Consider the following 21,011-nt stretch of genomic DNA (forward strand, 5'->3'; position numbering starts at 1 on the left):
TATGTCAAGATATATATTTTCCCATTAAACTTATCTGTCATACTAAAAATAGAATTGCAGCAGAACTTTTGAACTAACTTGGTAGAAAATTTCTTTCACACAAAGGATCCCATTGACAAAAGTGCAGAGCCAATTCACCACAGTAGTTTGAGTCAAACGTTTTAAATACCAGTTGAAACTCTCCAGTTTCTCAAGTTGAAACTTTCAAGAATATATTTAATGTAACGTTTATGAATTTTGCTGTTAATTTTACTCAAAAGCTTTATTATCTAAAACGTACAGACTGAGAAAGGCCCATAAGTCTCAATTTGACTTTATCTAAATGTTACTAAATTTTCAATTATAAAGACTTGGTTGGCATTTATAATCAACAAGGCAAGTAAGAACATTACTGAGCAATTCTAGCAAAGATTCATGGAGATGATACAGAGAGGGTGAGGGGTATATGGATGTACTCAGCGGAGATTACATTGTCTTTGTTTTTTGTTTGCAGTAGTTATTGTGATTAATGAACCACTGTATCGGGCTTCAGTATCTTACCCTTTGTGTGTGTGTGTGAAGTGAACGGGCTATCTGTTTTGATATAAAGCACATTTCTTCAGTTTTCTGGACAATAATAACTCAGAGTGTTGGCAGACAGAGAGCTATATATCCTGAAGTGCATGAATTGCATCATCTCATGAGCCCTGCTAATGCAGGAACAGGAGAGCACCTGAACCTTGCTCTGTCCTCCCGGCCTTATTATGGGCTGTCTGTGCCAGGGGAAACCATGACTTCATATTAGAGACTTTTCTCCTTTTCTTATCAATTACAGGGATGGATTTTTTTAGGCGCATTTGCCCAGAGACACATGGGTATTTTTGGCCCAATCATTGTCTATTGTTAAACACACTAGTGTTCAAAATATTTAATAATTGTAATTCTCCAGGCACCAATCAATCAGAAATACAATGACCATAAATATAGACTAGGATACCTGTGCCGCCTGTGCAGCTGAGTAGCAGACCTGATTAACAGCCCGTTTTACTAACCGACTCAACCTAATGAAGAATGATTTTGATTATTGTGGTGTTGCAGGCCACTCTTTTTCATGTAGAAATAAATAGGTTTGTTTTCCATGTGGGGAAGACTATTAGCTGTTGTTTTTCGGTATCGGTTATTAAGCAGTTAATGTTCATGGTGAGCCTCTTGAGGTCAGTGACAGAATCCTATTAATCTCTGCAACATCAGCCGCTGTTGCTCTGCTGGATACAATGTGAATGTTTTCCGTAACTGCGACATAATGCCATCATTCTCTTTCTTGTTGGAATTAAGGATAGATCCAAACCTTTGAAGTGTAAAACAAATGGCTAGTTTTATCTTCTAAGTACATTTCTGCATATAGCCCATTCGTAACTATCTGAAATAGCAGTGATCCTTAGATGTGTAAATGCTAAAGTGTAATGCTTAGAATCTCAGTAATTTCCTGAAATTAGTTGCAGAACTTCACACTGGTGTGGTTTCTGAAAGCTTTTTCAGTCTTTATTGATGTTTAGATACATAATTGGACAAATAGGTTCAAAGAAACCGCAATCTAATTAAAAGGAATTATAAAATTGTTAGTTTATTTTATTGTAAGAGTGCTGGGAAATTTGGAACCGTGGGTGGCAGCCCTGCATTACATAAAAATTCACCTTCCAGAAAAATGTCTGTGTACAAATGAGAGTTGTATGCATAGATTATTCCAAAGAATTGTTCTGTTCATTCACTCATTATTGTATTCATTTGTTCAACTTCAATTATACAATTATTTACTGAGTCAGCCTAATATGTGCCAGACACCAGGCAAGTTCACAACTTAAACCTGATAAATCTTCGAAAATTCTATTATAACTAAAATACTGTTACTTGTGCTGTGAATTTTAATTTTTATATTTTATTTTATTCTTATTGGTCTTAGACACTAAAATAAAATAAAAACCTTTAATAATGATTGTATAGCTCACTACAAGTTGTATATAATTAAAATGAATCAGTCATACCTAATAAAATATATTTTATTTATTTTTTAAATTTTTTATTTTATATTGGGGTATAGTTGATTAACAATGTTGTGATAGGGCTTCCCTGGTGGCACAGTGGTTGGGAGTCCACCTGCCGATGCAGGGGACGCGGGTTCGTGCCCCGGTCCGGGAAGATCCCACGTGCCGCGGAGCGGCTGGGCCCGTGAGCCGTGGCCGCTGAGCCTGCGCATCCGGAGCCTGTGCTCCGCAATGGGAGAGGCCACGGCAGTGAGAGGCCCGCGTACAACAACAACAAAAAAAACACAAACAAACAAAACAATGTTGTGATAGTTTCAGGTGTACAGCAAAGTGATTCAGTTATACATATACATGCATCTCTTCTTTTTCAAATTCTTTTCCCGTTTAGGTTGCAACATAATATTGAGCAGAGCTCTCTGTGCTGTGCAGTAGGTCCTTGTTGGTTGTCTATTTTAAATATAGCCGTGTGTACATGTCAGTCCCCAACTCCGTAACTATCCCTTCTCCCGTGGTAACCACAGGTTCTCTAAGTCTGTGAATCTATTTCTGTTTTGTAAATAAGTTCATTTGTATCATTTCTTTTTAGATTTTGCATATAAGTGATATCATACAATATTTGTCTTTCTCTGTCTGACTTCACTCAGTATGACAATCTCTAGGTCCATCTATGTTGCTGCAAATGGCATTATGTCATTCTTTCTAATGGCTGGGTAATATTCCATTGCATATATGTACCACCTCTTCTTTATCCATTCCTCTGTCGATGGACATTCAGGTTGCTTCCATGTCTTGGCTGTGGTAAGCAGTGCTGCAGTGAACGTTGGGGTGCATGTTTCTTTACGGATATATTCCCCGGAGTGGGAATGCAGGATCATACGGTAGCTCTATTTTTCGTTTTTTAAAGAAACCTCCGTACTGTTCTCCATAGTAGCTGTATCAATTTACATTCCCACCAACAGTGCCAGAGGATTCCCTTCTCTCCACACCCTCTCCAGAATTTATTGTTTGTGTATTTTTTGATGACAGCCATTTGACTGGTGTGAGGTGATCCCTCACTGTAGTTTTGATTTGCATTTCTCTAATAATTAGTGATGTTGAGCAGCTTTTCATGTGCCTCTTGGCCATCTGTATGTTTTCTTTGGAGAAACATCTATTTAGGTCTTCTGCCCATTTTTTGACTGGGTTGTTTGTTTTGATGGTATTGAGCCACATGAAAATATATTTTAAAAATGAAAATATAAATGATGCTTTGTCTAATTATAGGTATGTTTTATTTTTTTCAATTTTTGTTTTTGTTCATTTGCTTGCTTGTTTTTCACATGAGATGCAGAATCTTGTGACTAAGAGCTCAAGGGCACTGCCTGCGTTCAAATCTCAGCTCTGTTGCTTGTTTGCTGTGTTGCCATCAGCATGTACCTTAACCTCGTTGAGATTCAAATCCCTCAACTGTGAAATGGGGATTTTAATACCTCAAAGAGTTGTATGAGTATTAAGTGGTTTCGCATATATGAAGTCCTTACAGGACTACCTGAGATACATTAATTATTATTGTATTTATATGCATGTTAAATGCCTAGTAGGAAAAAAAATCTTATCCTGCTTATGTACTTAGGTTGGTTCATCTCAGGTCAACTTCTTAATAGCTAATTTAATTTGAGAAAATTTACTTATCTGGGCCTGTTTTCTCATGTGTAAAATGAAGATACTCATTATAGCTACCTCTTGGTTTTGTTCAAGGTTTGGATAAATTAACACACGTGAAGTGGTTCGCACAGTACTTGGCCCACAGTCAATCCTCAAAAAATGTTAGCTATGACTATTTATTTATTATTTCATTGTAAATGTAAAGTGGGGATAGTAATTAACATGATCACTTCAGATAACAATTGTGATCATGAATATACCCAAGAAGACAAGTCAACAATTGTGTGTCCAAAAATGTGTTTCTTTGCTAATTATCCAATACTTTATAAATTGTTATACTATTTGTGAATAATTAGATTTGGATAAAATTAACCAAGGATATATTTTTTTTATTTGCGTCTTTGCCTGACCTTGGTGGCAGGCTCCAAGGCAACTCTGTTTTTTCTCAATTTAGGTTGCCAAGTGACATTGTCATATACTTCAGTAAATAATATACATAAAAGCTATTGAAATTGAGCATAAGTTTCGTAAATATCCTGAGCTATGCTATAGTATTGCCATTATTGTATAGGCCCATTCGTTTTAATGAATGGAAACATATTTAGAAAAACTCATTAAAAATGACTATTTTCATAGGCTGCTCTTTTCATACTATTTTTACATCTGCCTCATAGGCACATTTGGAAAATTGTTAATCTTAATATCTTTTCTTTATATCTACCTTCAATATAAGCATGTTATTTTCAAAACGCAGTATTTAAAAATAATTGTTTATATCAAGTAGAATAAAATATTAGTTTCCACACATTACTCTGCTAAAAATTTAATGATTATTTGATAAGCATTCTAATTACATATGAAGTTATGCATCTCGCAGTTATTTCACTATTTTCACATAAAATCCTATGCATACTAGTCTGTCTTAATCCACAAAATGGTTGAATCGACAATTGATTGATTTAGTAATTTAAAATAATAATTACCAAAATTATTTTATCCCAAGTTTTGGTTTCTTAATCTTTTCTTTCCAGTTAATTTTTAAGCATATTTTCAGAAAATCTCTATATGAAATTTCTCTTTCAGTGATTACTTTTGACTTTCAGCATTTTTAAAAGAGTTAAATAAGTGTAAACCCATTGTTATCAAGTATAAATTGAATTCCAGTTGGGGAAAAAAAATCACATTCTAAAATAGTGATTGTCATTGAACCTTATTCCACTACATATAAAATTGACAAATAATTTCATAATTTTGACAGAAAGTTTCAGAATTTCCAAAGACTCATGTGAAGAAATAATGAGAGTCACGAGGAGGTTTTTTTCTAGCTCACTACTGACATTGATCAACAGCTTGGAAGATACTGCTCTGAATATGCTGCCTAGTAAATTTTGTTCATTTTTTTCTTGTTAGGAACCTTTCCCTGAAATTAACAAAAGAGATTGATCCGGAAGCCAGGTGTCCCCCTATCAGGGGAACGCCCAGCAGTCCGTCTGCAGATTGGCCCCTGCCAGGTGTGGAAGAAAATGGAGGCATCGATTCTCTGTCATTCAGACTGATGCTACAGGACTGCACAGCCGTCAAGACATTATTATTAAAGATGAAAAGAGTTCTACAAGAGGTAATGGTTTGCTCTAAGATTCATGTTTGCAGTGCTGGTAGATAGTGAAGTCTGTAGACCTGGTTAGTCACTGCTTCTATCAATAGTTAACTGCATAACACTTGGCAGGGGTCAGGTATCCTCTTGGAACTTGGCCTTTCTCATAAGTCAAATGAAGGGTTTGTAGTTCGTTTATAAGGTACGCTTCTCAAAAATTCTAAGATTCTGTGAAGGAATTAAAAAAATAATAAATTGATATCAAGTCTGGGAAAAGTCAGATAAAGAGAAATGGGCATCGGCTGTTACGTTTTTAAAAAACTATTGAGAGACCTATTAACTGGACTTCATTTTAATGATATTGAGACTTTATATGATACCATAAAAGTAGTTTATTTAGTCATTTTTGTTCCAATAACAATTAATCTAGTAAAATTTCATCTGAATATTTGATTGATTTTGCCCATTGACTCCAGGTGCCCTCTTTCAGTCTATGCTCAGTTAGATGATGAGCTAGTCAGGAAAATACGCAGTGGAGTCTTTTTTCTTTATGTCCAAGAATCAGCCATTCTTTAGGATTCAAGTATGTTATGGCTTTATTTTTATAATTGCAACAGTTATTTTCTTTGGAGGATTTCTATAAAGAGTGTAAACAATATTATTTCAAAGATGTAAAATGAGGGGACCACAATTTTAAATGTCTTTCCTCTTGTGGGTGTGAATTCAGAACAACAGCCTGAGGTTTCTGACTCTCAATTCAGTGACATTTTATCATGTCCTATTATCGTTTAGCTGATTTCTCATTGTTGATAAGGGATGTTAATAAGTAGTGTGAGAACAGAAAAATACAGCTGTTTAGTATGAGTAGTATTATGACTCACTTACAATGATGACCACTGGTATTTCCTTTTCTAACACTGATAACTAGAGGCCAGAATTGAATCAGGGAGAGAGAAGGGAATTTAAGAGAAGTGATTGTCATAGACTATTAGGGGCATCCAGTCATGTATTCCTGTCAGCTATTAAAGTAATAACTGGAAGAGATCTCTGCATCCCATTCCAGTTTGTATCTCTGGGGTGGTCTTTGTGTCTAGAATCTATGCAGTGCTGTGTAGGAGTGGCGTGCTTATACCTGATCATTGTTAGAATTTCAGGAATTTTATGAGCTGACAGTTAAGCACAGGCATTAAAAAAGTAAATTATATACACTTATAATGAAACAAATTATATTTTTTAAAGGGTAATCAGTACTCAAATCTCTACATTTCCTACTAACTTTACTATATTTTACTATTAATTACACTTGTGAGCTTATTTACATCTATTGGATCTATATGTAGAAATACTATATAATAGCTAATGTGCATATTTCCCAATTGTACATTCATTCATGTCACTTTGTTGGCTTGAAATCAGCCACATGGGAATATTATGCCACAGACATTGGCAAACAATGCAAGGTAGGGCTTTTAAATTTTGGAGAGCTGTTGTTAAATATTTACCAGTACACCGCTATATGTATGACTATATGGTTTCTATATTGACAACATAAGTGTTTCTTTCTGCACTAGTCCAGGCTTCCTGACCTTTTGCTTGACACATAGTCTGAAGCTCTCTGAACAATGCAAACTTAATAATAGCTGTTATATTAAAAGATATTGATCTCAAAGTCTGTAATAGTCAAGTATTCAGTTTTCTACCTCTCTCTTTGGTCTGGATTTTAATTTTAAAAAATCAAAAAAGTAAAAGGAGGGCTTCCCTGGTGGCACAGTGGTTGAGAGTCCGCCTGCCGATGCAGGGGACACGGGTTCGTGCCCCGGTCCGGGAGGATCCCACGTGCCGCGGAGCGGCTGGGCCAGTGAGCCGTGGCCGCTGCGCCTGCGCGTCCGGAGCCTGTGCTCCGCAACGGGAGAGGCCACAACAGTGAGAGGCCCGCGTACAACAACAACAACAACAACAACAAAAAAAGTAAAAGGAAGTAGGAAAAACTGACAGGAAGAGTCAAGGGGCTTTCTTATGGTACTTAATTTTATAATTTAAAAATATGCAGTGATATTCACTATAAAGTCAATATTCAGAATATATTGAGATTGTTTTTATATTTCTATCTGTTTTTCTTCATTAAAGAGTATTTGAAGAAACTGCAGAGAATTGACTTTTAAAGCTAATGTAAAATGAACAACAATTACATCTGTTTGTTAAGCCCATTCAGAGATCAGGGGGTCTTACTCTTTATGGTCAGCAAGAAAAGCAGTATTATTATATGATTAGCCTTAACATCTGTTCTAGAAAAAAGATATTCATAATAGGTGCCTTTAAAGAAAACTGAAATATTCTCTAAGCCATGAGTTTTTAATTGGCAATTCAGATTTCATTGCGGAATTTAATTCCAGCTATTCATTTTAGATTAATAAGACCTTTTTTAACATAGACAAATAGAGTTTATTTCTATTAACTTATTTTTATGATGCTTCGCAGTCCACCTGTGTATACAGATAATTTTTTTAATAGATCTTTATTGGAGTATAATTGCTTCACGATACCGTGTTAGTTTCTGTTGTACACCAACGGGAATCAGCCATATGCATACATATGTCCCCGTATCCCCTCCCTCTTGAGCCTCCCTCCCACCCTCCCTATGCCACCCCTGTAGGTCATTGCAAAGCACCAAGCTGATCTCCCTGTGCTATCCTGCTGCTTCCCACTACAGATAATTTTTAACTGCAGAAGATCCCAATTTTATTTTTAAGATGAAAAAAGTCATTAATGAGTTTAGTGTGTCACACTGGAAACCACTCCTATTTGAGATTTTTCCTAATGCTACTCTGTTGACATCTTAGATTTTAATTCTGAGATAGTGCAAGTGTGAATAATCTGAATGGAAGTTCACACTGCCAATTTTATCCGCCTTCTTTGGAGGTCATTAGCTATTACAACCCCAAATATCAATTCCTTTATTTAAAAAAAAAAAAAAAAAAAAAAAAGGCTTGCTTTGGGCCCTAAGAAATTCTGTTGTCACTTTATTTTTTCATATTAGTGATTTAAACAAAAAAGTGACTGCAGCAAGGGAGAACTATATAAATTTTTCTTCTTTTTTTGTTAACTTTTTCACATAACTCCATTACCTGTAAAAGAAGAAGATATTTAATATAATATCTACAGAAATAGTTTTTGTTTTGATGTTTCCTTTCAGTTTGTCCTGTTCTCTTTTTGTTATTCTCTTATTATAAAATGTGTTTGTACTGTATGGTAACTGACCACAAAGGGATTTTAGGTGCAGTGCATAGTTTCTAGTAAGATGACAACTAATAAGAATGTTTATCCAAGATTGTTTGCACTGTCCCTCCACCCAGCGTGCTTGCCTTTTTAATTTATATTTAACAAATGTTCCTAGCAAATTTCCTGAATCATATAAGATATTTTTTTAAAGTTAGATAAATGTTAAACAAATTTAAAAAAATGTTGATATGATCAGGCAAATCTAACAATAAAATTAGATTAGTGCAAATCAGAGAACTGTTTGTTCGAGAATCAATATGATTTACAAGCTCAGGTAGTTGACATAAACATGTGGATTTGCCATTGAATAAAGAGCTCTTACCCATTTTTCTTTTTTTCCTCAACAATCTAGCAGTTCAAACTAATTTTATTATCTCTAAAAAATAATAATGGGAAACTTTCAAGGATAATTTTAAACATAAACTTCTTATTTCTTTTATTTACAAATATATGACAAAATTTAGAGTGTTTTGAACTTCACCATAAATCATTGTATGGTGGGCATTCCTTAAAGATTTTTTTCTTTTAGCACATTTTGGTGAAATGATTCCAAACTCTATAACAACGTTCTTATAAACTAACATTTTCCTTTCAGCAAATCTCAAAAGCAAATGAAAAGCCTGTAGAATAGGAACTCCGACAATGGATAATTACAGAAGGAAAAAGCAACAGTGGAGAGTCATGAAGTAAGGAAATTCACCAAAAGCAAGCAATTACCCATGTAAATCTAGATAACAATATAAGAATTAGACTGCTCTTTATATTTATCTTTTGAAAATAACAAAATTCCAAGTTTCTGCTACCTACTTTATGTTTATTTGCTTGTTTTTTGCTTGCATAAAAATTAGTTTAAGATAAAAATTGCAAAAAGATACACCACAAAAACTGCAAATGCAAGAAAACTAGAGTGGCTGTATCCATGTCAGGTAGATATAAAGGTAAGATATATCACCAGAATCAAAGAGCTACATTTCATAATGATAATACAACATTATAAAGCATTTATACTCCAATAAATATGTGAAAAAAATAAAATAAACTACATACACGAGTCAGTTCATCAGGAAGACATAACAGTCATACATGTGGATGACCTATGTATGTAACTTATAAATATATGTTGCAAAATCTGACAGAACTAAATGAAGAGGTAGGTACTTCACAATCATAGTTGAAGATTTTAACTCTCTTCTCTCAATAACTGATAAAACAACTAAAGACCAGGAAAGTTTCAGAAAATTTGAACAACATATTTAACTTCTTTAGTAATGACTGAATTTTACATAACAGAATTATACCAGCTTTTCAGTGTGTGTGGAACATCACCAAGACAGAATATATGCTGGGTCAGAGAAATATCTCAATAAATTTCAAATGTAGATATCTATGTAATACATTTTTTGAGAACAGTGGAATTAAATTAAAAATCATGAATAATCAAGTAACTAGAAAAACATCAAATATTTTGAAATTAAACAGCTAACTTCGGTATACCCCTTGGATCAATTTAGAAACCTCAGGGAAATTTTAAAGTGTTTCAAATGAGATGGTAATAATAATAGAATAAATCAAAATTTATGGGATATAGTTGAAACCATGCTTGGAGGGAAATTTATAACTTTAAAAGTTTATATTTAAAGTAATAAAGTGCCATAATTAATAACTAATTTTCTCCTTAAGAAGCTAGAAAATAATGGTAAATTAAACCCCAAGGAAGTAATAGAAATAAATATAAAAAACAAAATTAATAAAATTGAAAACAGACAAATAATAGAAAATTTACAAAGTGCTCAAATTGGTTCTTTGAGAAGTTAAAAAAAAAAGACTGTAGAAGAAAAAAAGAAAATAAGAAATACAAATTACTAATATCAGCAATGAATTGCTGGAAGAAATAATCACTACAAATCTTACAGGAATTAAAAGGATAATAAGGAAATGTTATAAACAATAGTATGGCAATAAATATGACCATTTGGATGAAAATGACAAATCCCTTGTAAAATACAACTTTCCATAATGACACAAGAAGAAATTAAAAATCAGAATAGTCCAATTTCTATTAAAGGGATATATTTTATTGTTAAAAAAGAGAAAATGATTAAGTCCAGGAGGTTTCACTGGTGCCTTATGACAAATATTTAAGAAAAACTTAAAACTAATATGCAAAAAAGTTTAAGAAATAGAGAAACAAGATATGCTTCTCAACTGTTTGGTGTAGCAGACATAGGACTATTATAATAATCTGGCAAAATATTATAAGTAAAATGAAATCACAGGAAAATTTCTCATATATATATATATATATATATATATATGGAGAGAGAGGGAAAGAAGTATGCAAAAGTCTTTTAAATTACAATTGGCAATATAAAAATATATAATGACCTATTTGGTTCTACTGCAAGAGGGCAAGGTTTGTATAGCATTCAAAAACCAGTCAGTGCAATTCACTATAGTAATAAACTAAAAAACAGAAAAAGGACATAAGCATATTAATAGGTGAAGAAAACATTTGAAAAAATCAAACATCAATTTATGGTTAAAAGAGAGAAAAAATACAGTGGTGGTAGAGGGAAACTCCTATCCCTACAGCTAATATCCATACTTAATGAGGTAAAATGGAAACTTCTATTACTATTAGCAAAGCAAGAATGTCCACTCTCCCCACTTTTAATGAACATTGTGCTGAAGGTTCTAGCTAAAAATAGGCAAGAAAAAGCATTAAAAGCATAAATATTGGAAAGAAAAGATAAAACTACCTATATCCGAAGATGCAAGATGTGTATGTAGATATCCCTAAGGAATCAACAAGAAAGTTAACGATAAGCCTACTAGGAATAATAAGTGAACTTAGCAAGGTCGAAGGATACATAGAAGTTTATAATTAAATTATGTATTGTTCCATAGCAAATTCTCTAGGGGACTAAAACAGCCATTTGCTGTCTCATAGTTTCTGTGGTCAGGGATTTGAGAGCAGTTTACATACTGCTTCTGGCTGAAGGCCTTTCACGAGGTTGTACTCGAGATGTCAGCCATCGCTGCAGTCATGTGAAAGTTTGACTGGGCTTGAGGATTGATGTAACGTGGCAGGAAGGTTCCGTTTTTTACTACAGGTGGTCAGAGCCTCAGTGCCTCACCACGTGGACCTCTTCATTTGGTGACATGGCAGCTGGCTTCCCCCAGAGTATGCAATCCAAGAGAAAGAGAATAAGATGAAATAAAAGATATCTTTTATAATCTTGGAAGTAACATACCATCACTTTTGTGAACTGTATTGGTCACAAAGACCCATCTTGATTCAGTGTGAGAGGGCGGTATACCAAGGTCTGGATACCACGAAGTGAAGAACATCGTGGCCCTTCTTATCCAAGCTACCACAGCCCACCTTTTGGCCCCCAGAGATCCATCTCTCACAGTCCAAAATGTACTTGCCCCCTCCCAAGGCCGCCCAAAGTGTCACTCTATTACAGCATCAGCTCAGAGTACAGAACCTCATTAGGTAAAACATGTGCAGTTGTAGGTCAGCATTAAGCACAGCAACCAAAGTGTGGTTCTTCGGCTTGTTTGAAGGCCTGTGAGCTAATGCACAGGTTAGTGGCCCTTGATTAGCACTCAAAGCCTGAGAGTAATTCTCCTTGGCTTTTTTTTTGTGTGTGTGTGGTATGCGGGCCTCTCACTGTTGTGGCCTCTCCCGTTGCGGAGCACAGGCTCTGGACGCGCAGGCGCAGCGGCCACGGCTCACGGGCCCAGCCGCTCCGCGGCACGAGGGATCCTCCCGGACCGGGGAATGAACACGTGTCCCCTGCATCGGCAGGCGGATTCTCAACCACTGCGCCACCAGGGAAGCCCTCCTTGGCTTTCAGTTCCACCCTTTGTACTCTTGGTTCTACCCTTCACATCATCCTTTCTTTTATTATAAAGTTAGCACATGTTTGCAGCTGAATAGTTTTCTCATCCTTATTTGTGTTTGCCCACCTTGGTATCCAAAAGCCTCTTTTAATTTTGTACTGTCTCTGTCCCTTTAATTCGAAACTGTAAAGTGTTTCTGTGAATATAACTCTTAAATTCTTTTCACATCTCTGTGAACTTTATTAGGGATTCACTCGTTAGACAAAAGCCACACCCATTAATCTCTTCAAGATGAGTTCTTCTTCAACTTGAAATAGCTGATGGACAACCCCTTTAAGCCTTTAAAAGTTTAATTGTTTGGTTGAGAGCATCTGTGAGACATACCCTAAAGGTATACCAAAAGGTACCTTTTGTCTGATTGAACAAGGTTCTCTGCAGCACTGTTTTTCACCTTTCAGAATAGCTCTGCATCTAGTAAATAAATTGATAAGGTAATACACAATGTTTACATCTGGATTGGTATAGTTTGCTGCATGAATTTACATTTTTGTCAAAGCTTATCAAATTGTACACTTAATATGACAACACATGGAATGTCACCACATAACTGATAGCACCACTGCCAGTGCTTCCATTTTGTGGAATTTCTCTTCTTCCCTAGGAAGACCGGTAAGTGAACTATGACCATTTATCATGTAGACTAAGTTAGTGCACTGTTGTCAGTTCTTACCAGTTGTTATTGGAGCTTAATTTTCGTCTCGATTTCAGAATAACATAAGTTAAATAAATAAATAAATACATAAATATAAAACCCTTTCTTCATATAAAGCAATAAATCACCTGTATACTCCTTGAAGAAACCTCTAGTTTAGATAATGGCATAACTTAGATTCATTGAGAATAGATAGGTTTCCAAGTAAGAATACTCTACCTACCTGAGGCTTGGCTTTTTATGAGGCTATAAGCTTGATCTGGAAAATAGATAAGAAGGGGAGGGAAGTATATTTCCACCACTCTTCCGCTATGTAAGCAACCTGAACTTTCAACAGTCCTCTGAGAGAGGTTAGAGAAGGTAGAGAAAAATTCTTCCCTAATCCTTAATCCCATTTCGCCCACAAAGTCCCACTAGAGGAGGTATATTAGAGTGGTAAAAATTACAGGTGTTTAAAACCATTGAGATCTAGATGTGATTCTCACTTCTGCTGCTTAATAGCTGACACAAGTTGATTAAGGTTTTTGACTCTCTATTTTATTATATGCAACATTTACCAACTATTTCATAGAGCCAATTAAACAGTAAAATGTATATAACAAGTTATCACAGTGAGAGTGTGGGTTTAAGTACCCTTGAACAAGAGCTGCTGCAATGATCTCATTCATTTGTGTGATTAATACTGACCGTTTCAAGCAAGGTAAAATATCTGAGATTTCTTAAACTTGGAAATATACCAGTAAATGTTTTTAATAGGACAATATATTGTATTTATTGAATAATAGCTCAATATTAACAATTGTTATTTAATAATTGTTAATAAAAGCTATTACTAGCTGAAACTGAAAGTGGAAGTGTTGTTGTCATTTATGTTTTTCTGGGCATTCAGTTGTGTTAGCACATTTGAGCTGACATTCCTTGGCTAAAGAACTACTACATGTCAATTGAATTTCCTGTTTACAGTCAATATGTAAGAAAGATTTTTTACAAGTGAGAAATAATGATGGTAGACCATGGTAGTAACAGTTGAGACAGAGAGAAGGGAAAAGACGTGTGACTTGTTTTGGAAGTAATGTCAGCAGCCATTGCTATGAATTGGAATTGAGTTGTGATAGCAAGAGAAAAAGCAAGGGCAACTGAGAGTTGTTCTTTGAGTACTGGGCAGAGATTATTGCCATTTTCTGAGACTGGGAAGACTAGGAAAGGGTTAACCTGTGTGAGACAGGAAGGAGACAAGAGTTTTCTTTTGGCCAGGTTGAGGTTGAGATGCTTATTTAGACATGCAAGTGTACTTGTCAAATAGAAATTTGAATTAATGTGTCTGCAACCCAGAAAGATCAGGGCTAAAAATATAGATTGAGTATTCATGATTATATAGATTCTGTTTAAAGCTATGGAAGAACGAACTTGTACCTAAAACCAGGGTGGGAAGCTCCAACATTAAATGATCAGAAAGTCAGAAAGTTTAAAACAAAACAACAAGAAAAAAAGTGTCCAATGAGATGGGAAGAATACCAAGAGTAATATCAAGAAGCAAGGGAAAACATTGCTTTAAGAAAGCCAACTTGAGGAATGATGTTTGGGAGTAAATATGATAAGAAAGAAAAGATAAACAGTCAGTGGATTTGTCAATCTACTGATTAATTCCAAAAGCATATTACCCAGGCGTTAGAAATTTCAATATGTAAAACAACCTATACAAAGTATTAATTTATAAAGCTAAAGCCTAAAATAGAAATAGTAACTATTTCCAGCTTGTTCTCAGTTATTAAATTATTGTTTTATTTCTTTGTAAGTCATTGGTCTATGAATTTGAAGGATGTGAAAATGAATAATGCATGCCCTGAACGAATTTTTAAAATATGTCTTAAGGTAAGACATGTCTTAGTTTTGGAAGGATATTATAAATTTTATTAGGCTAATTAATAATGATGACCAAACATACATCTTACATGAGTACCCTCCACACTGAGGTATTACTTTTTTCCTTAAAGAGTATCACTTATATTACCTAAAGCTGTTATTTATACTGCAGAGGCAATCTAATATAGTGATCACAATATACTAGTCTGTACTAGGACAGACTGCTCAAATTAATATCAAATCTCAGTAGGTACACATGACTTCGGGCAAAGTGTTAATCTCTCCATGAGAACCTGGTCTCTCTCAGAAGCAGAATTACTACGTAAGTGCATGTTCAAAACTACTAGATAATATCAAAGTTTTTCCAAAGTGCTTGTACCAAAGTACTCTCCCTCCGGGTATATTCATGTAACAATGCTTTATGTTCATGTATCATCATGTCCCACAAAGAGTGTTTTCAACACAAAAACCAAGGCCCGGGTAAATTCATACAGAATATAGAGTTTAAAAATATGCAAAGCTAAATAATTATTAAATATTATTAAAGAATATATATTTTTTAAAGTATGGGGATGTTTGCAGCCAGTTAAGCCGACTGTGCTCTTTTCCCCATGCGGGCCCGGTGCGCAATGGCTGCAAACAGCAGCCTCCTCGGTAGTGTATGCAGCCTGTTGTCTGTATGGGTTGCCCTAAGGGACCTTGGAGACAGCCCTTTCCAGTGGACATTCATGACTGGCATGCTGTCCCCAGTCTAGGCTCCAGACAGGTATGCGTGGTGCCTTTGGAGAGCCCCAGGGCACAGTGGCCAGGGTCCACATTGGCCAGGTCATAATGTCCATCCGCACCAAGCTGCAGAACAAGGAGCATGTGACTGAGGCCCTCCGCAGGGCCAAGTTCAAGTTCCCTGGCCGCCAGAAGATCCACATTTCCAAGAAGTGGGGATTTACTAGGTTTAATGCAGATGAGTTTGAAAACATGGTGGCAGAAAAGCGGCTCATCCCGGATGGCTGTGGGGTCAAGTACATCCCTAATCGTGGCCCCCTGGACAAATGGCAGGCCCTGCACTCTTGAGAGCCTTGGCGCTGCCCCCTCCCTACCCATGCCCACCAATAAACTCTGCTTTCTTGTCCTTGAAAAAAAAAAAATAAATAAAGTATGGGGATGTTACACATGGTAGTCAAGGTAAGATTATATGTGTAGAGGTAGTGGTTGAGGAGGGGTAGACGTGCAATTAAGGCAGATATTTATTTTTTATTCATGGTATAGTATGGGTTTCTGTCAAAATCATTGCATATACATAATACTTTCTTCTATGTGTTTAACGTTGCCTTAAAAAACTCAGTCTTCGCAAATTGTGTGTACTCTGAGTGGCTCCCTGGACACCAACTCCATCCCCTACAAGGCTATTTTCCTCTTTAGTTCTCTTCCCGTGAACGTTGCAGAAATATTTTGGCTACTCCTTTGCCATCAGTGTATCATTTGGTATTTATTTAATGTCAGACTGAAAACGGAGTGGGATCGGTGTGAGAAAGGGTATAACAGGGGGGCAGAGGATTCTTTCCTGGTATGAGGACTTCCATAATCTGCCAGCCATGAGTATTATTTTATTACTTATTAAAAACAAACTACAACCCTGTATTAACAATAACCGCCACCCTCATTGTACCTGAATGATGTGGTTATTTGTGTTACAATCATCTTCAATAATTAATCAAATAACCACTAATATGGTTCTGCTATGCACGTTTAACTTTTAATTTTCTTCTTGCATCCAGCATTAATGTCTCAGTTGTAATACAACTCACATACTGTAGTGTGATTTGATGGGCTAAAGCTCACATCAGGAATTTCAGGCTGCACCACAGCAGATATACAGCAGATGGCGCTCTGCAGGATCTCCAGGGGATGCGCAGTGTGTTCAGTGCTTCCGGTGGGGGAGGGAAGGAGAGAGCCGAGAGCCGTTTAAGCAAGTGATGCTGTGGAAAGCCTGCAGTTGTCTTCCTCTGAGACACACTTTTACAGAAATTGTGTTTTATTCAGGTTTGAAAATCAGAAACAGAGGCATATTTAACTACAGTGAAAATGCCTATTTTTAATCACCGAGTATATAAAAGATGGTGTTACAAATTCCGGCAACATAATGCAGTTGCTTAGGGGTAATATAAACTGTAAAGGGTTCATATGTTTACAGATCAGCAAAGGCGTTTTAACATCTAGTGACTCATTTAGAGGCAGGACAGTTATTCCTTAACTATTTCATTTTAACCTTGATGAAAATGAAAACTTGAGAAAACTAGGATTGACTTTTAATATAAATTTACTAATAGGAATACAGATGTTTACCATTTCAAGTATTATAGTTTAAATAGATTATTTTCTGTTATTGTTTTTTAAAGTGAAATAAGCTCTGTATAGTGGGCCAGCTATTAATAAAATCAAAGTAACTCATATTTATGACAAATACATGTGACAACAAATAGATATGTCTGTCTTGTTCTCTTGGTTAGATGAGCTTCTGTAAGTAAGAGGAGATGAGGAGTTTAAAAAAAATAATGAATTATTATGAAAATTTTATTCACTTACCTCAAAAATAGACAAATATTGTTTTGTTATCCATGGCCTTCATTAGGAGTCAGCAAAGTCTTTCTGTAAAGTCCTGGCCATACAGACTGTATCGCAACAGCTCAATTAAGTAGTAGTAAGAAAGCAGATATATGACGTAAACAAATGAGCATAGCTAGAGTCCCATAAAACTTTATTTACAAAAACATGCAGTGGACCGGATTTGGTTCTTGTTCTGGGCCTGTCATCCCATACTACTTAAGAGAGAGGTATCACGATACTACTTCAAGTATCATGAGGAGGCACTGCGTAGTTAAGAGCATTAGTTTAAGGAGCCAGAATATACAGTCTATATCCCATCTCTTTACTTACTCGCTCAGTGATCCTAGGCAAGTTAAACCCTTCAGATAATAATATTAACATATCACTTAAGTTTGTTGAGAATATTAAATATGTTAATATGTTTTAAATGCACGGGACAGTGTTAGACACATATCAAACGCTCAGCTTGTATTAGTTATTATTTTATTATCACAAAGTCTGAGGGCCACTAGTGAAATAAAATGATCATGGATCTAACATTAGGCAAAACCCGAATTCAAATATTACTTAGATCTACAATTCAGCAATGTTATTTTATTCTATTTTATTCAGTTTCTTTGATAAGCATTAGGTTTCCACATATAGAATGAGAGGATAAAAATTCTTATAAATTTTATTGTGAAAATTAGATTTAAATTGTATCTGGCAGGTCTAAAGGTCTAAATAAATATTAGTTCTCTTCTCTTCCCCCACTTTTAAAAAATGTATTCTAACATTACTTCTCAACTTGTTACCCAGCTTGAGATTTGATTCCAACTTCATAGCACTTCCATGATTCTTATTTCCTTTAGAACTGGCCCTTGATTTTGGTGTTCCTGTTTCTTGCATGTTCCAGAGCTCTAGTCTGGCCCTTAAGCCCCAGGTTTGTGGCAGAGATTATTTCACTGGTTCACAGAATTTCTAAATGCTGCTAAACCTCTGATCAAACTGCATAGTGTAGTAAATTTTGGGTAGATATCAGTGAATAAATAATATATCCAGATATAGTACCTATCTTCAGATTTTAAAATCTTTCCAAAATTTTGTTTTTAAGAAATATTCATAAGTGTTTGCTGAAATAAAGTCTGTTTTTAAAATCATTTTCTTGCAAGGGAGTCTATTTTATAGAAGTGATTTTCTTAGCTTCTGTTTGCAGCTAAGATATGATTTTAATTCATCTCTATCTTCCCCCAAACAATGCTGCTTTCACTTAAGGTGGCACTTTGTCTAGATTTAAACTTATGATTTAAAATATTATTTTAATAATGTAATCTAGGATGAAATTTAATATAATTCACAGTTACCTTAGTTATATTATGCTATTTATTTCTTATTTAGGGCTTTGCAAAAAGCTCACCGTCAGCATATTGCTCTGTTTCATGTAACTCTTGGATCATCTACCATGGTTTGGACACATCGTTAAATTTAAAGTGTGGTCTAATTCAGTATCTGCTGAAAGTTCTGTGTCCCAATATGCCTCTATTGCTTATGAAACCTAAGGCTATTCTGAATATTAAGGCCCGTTTTCTAATATTACTATGCTTCCTCATTTACCACCCATTCTTGAAAAACATTATTATATTTAAGGACTTGGCAGGTGCTATGTCAAATTTAACTGCCACTGGAGAGATAATTGCAACCTATAAATATTCTTGAATTGTTTCTTCCAGACATTTCTCTTTACTTAGTTGACATCCAAGACTATCTGTCTTACTGGCAAATTGTTTACCACCTACCAAAGCTGCATTTTTTTCTCTCAAGAAACCTTCAGAAAAGGGAACCATTTTTTGGGTAATGAATAGTGGGCAAAAAAGCACTTACTATTGTGGATACATATAACTCTGTGGACCACAGACCAAGAAACGGCTGGCATTGATTTGGGGAACAGAAACCCTGCAGGTAGCATCACATCTCTGTCCATACAGCAAATATAAGAATTCATTGTTGGGCTTCCCTGGTGGCGCAGTGGTTGAGAATCCGCCTGCCGATGCAGGGGACACGGTTCGAGCCCCGGTCCGGGAGGATCCCACGTGCCGCGGAGCGGCTGGGCCCGTGAGCCATGGCCGCTGAGCCTGCGCGTCCGGAGCCTGTGCTCCTCAACGGGAGAGGCCACAACAGTGAGAGGCCCGCGTACCGCAAAAAAAAAAAAAAAAAAAAAAGAATTCATTGCTGAAAGACAGTCACATGATGTACTAACTCAAGTGCGGATTTGAGAATATTGTGATATTAGAGAACGGAAAAGGTACCAGGATGCCAGCTGTGTGTGCCCACACATGTGTGTGCATGTGCACAGGTGTGTAGGTGTGTTGGGGGTTGTTGAGTATAATGTATTTGTATGTGTTGTGGTTGAGAGGCAGGGTTGGAAAAGTGTCTTAAAAATATGTCCCAAAAGCAAATGCCCTAACTGTGTAGTTGTCATATATTTGCTTCTTCCCTGGCAAATTAGATTTGGCCCTATTGAAAGATCCTTAAAACCTTGCAAAAAATAACAGGATGCTCATAAAAGACACATGAGGGCCTATGTCTGCATTCACAGTCTTACTTCTGAGTAATTTCTTGGTATCCTACTATCATCTCTTACTGGCTTTCTTCACTATAGAATCACTTGAATAGATTACCTTTTAACGACCCACCTCTCCCTGTCTTTTATATTAGCCTTCAGACATTTCATGTATTTTTACTACCTTCAGGGAATTCTTGGTTTGTTTGGCCAAACAGAGCAGGAGTGACCTGGGCTCCACTTTAAATCTCGCAAAGTATCTCCTCACACAGGACTAACCAATTTCCCAGTCCTTCCCTCCTCCTCCCTATCCCGCCATACACATCCTTTCCATTGTAAATCACAGCCCGAGAGGAATGGTGTTTTTCCATCAGTGCTTCAGATCGTCACAGTCTCTCAGCTCATCATGCATCCCCCCATCGTGGGGATGGGAGCGCTGGCGAAAGATGACAGAAAGTAGGGTCAAAGGCAAAGCAAATGAGTTGACTACAGATTTGCCAAGAAAATTTAAAACATATATAATAATCCCTAGGAAGTGGATACTTCCTTTTAGTAGATATCAAGTGATCTGCAGCGGAAGTCCAGGAGCTGAGACCTTAATGGCCTTCAGTGGTGGGTGGTGGAGTTGATACCAAGCCCCTTAGGGGCTTGGAGGTCTAGAGTGTGTGTGGTCCACGTCAGCCATGTGTTTCCCTCATTATTTGTTACGTCTTATGAGAGTCAGTTCATCATAATGGTTAGGAACACAAACCGTGGCACCGAGATGTGTGAGGTCCAGTCTTGGCCTTGTAACCGTGAACAAATTACTTCATCTCTGTGCCTCAGCTTCTGCAGCTGCAAAGTAGAAATGAGGACAGTAGTGACCATTTCATTGGGTAGTTGTGCAGATTAAATAAGTTCACGGCT

The 21,011-nt window shown here is 36.1% G+C and overlaps 1 protein-coding gene and 1 non-coding gene across 14 annotated transcripts in view; both read left to right on the plus strand.

The window, feature by feature from the left end:
* CCSER1 (coiled-coil serine rich protein 1) overlaps window positions 1-21,011 on the plus strand; it is a 1,267,249-nt gene that overhangs the window by 457,830 nt on the left and 788,408 nt on the right. For all 13 annotated transcript variants that reach the window (XR_010840963.1, XM_067035510.1, XM_059067337.2 and 10 more), the window contains exon 6: window positions 5,076-5,283. Coding sequence is in view for 12 of the 13 variants with exons in the window: in XM_067035510.1 (XP_066891611.1) it covers window positions 5,076-5,283 (208 nt within the window). In the remaining variant the exon portion in view is untranslated. The remainder of the gene's footprint in view (window positions 1-5,075; window positions 5,284-21,011) is intronic.
* LOC131759021 (small nucleolar RNA SNORA70) lies at window positions 15,539-15,673 on the plus strand. Its single transcript, XR_009336357.1, has one exon. It is a non-coding gene; the product is annotated as a small nucleolar RNA SNORA70 (small nucleolar RNA).

Source organism: Kogia breviceps, chromosome 6, assembly GCF_026419965.1.
Source record: "Kogia breviceps isolate mKogBre1 chromosome 6, mKogBre1 haplotype 1, whole genome shotgun sequence".
Classification (NCBI taxonomy): domain Eukaryota; kingdom Metazoa; phylum Chordata; class Mammalia; order Artiodactyla; family Physeteridae; genus Kogia; species Kogia breviceps.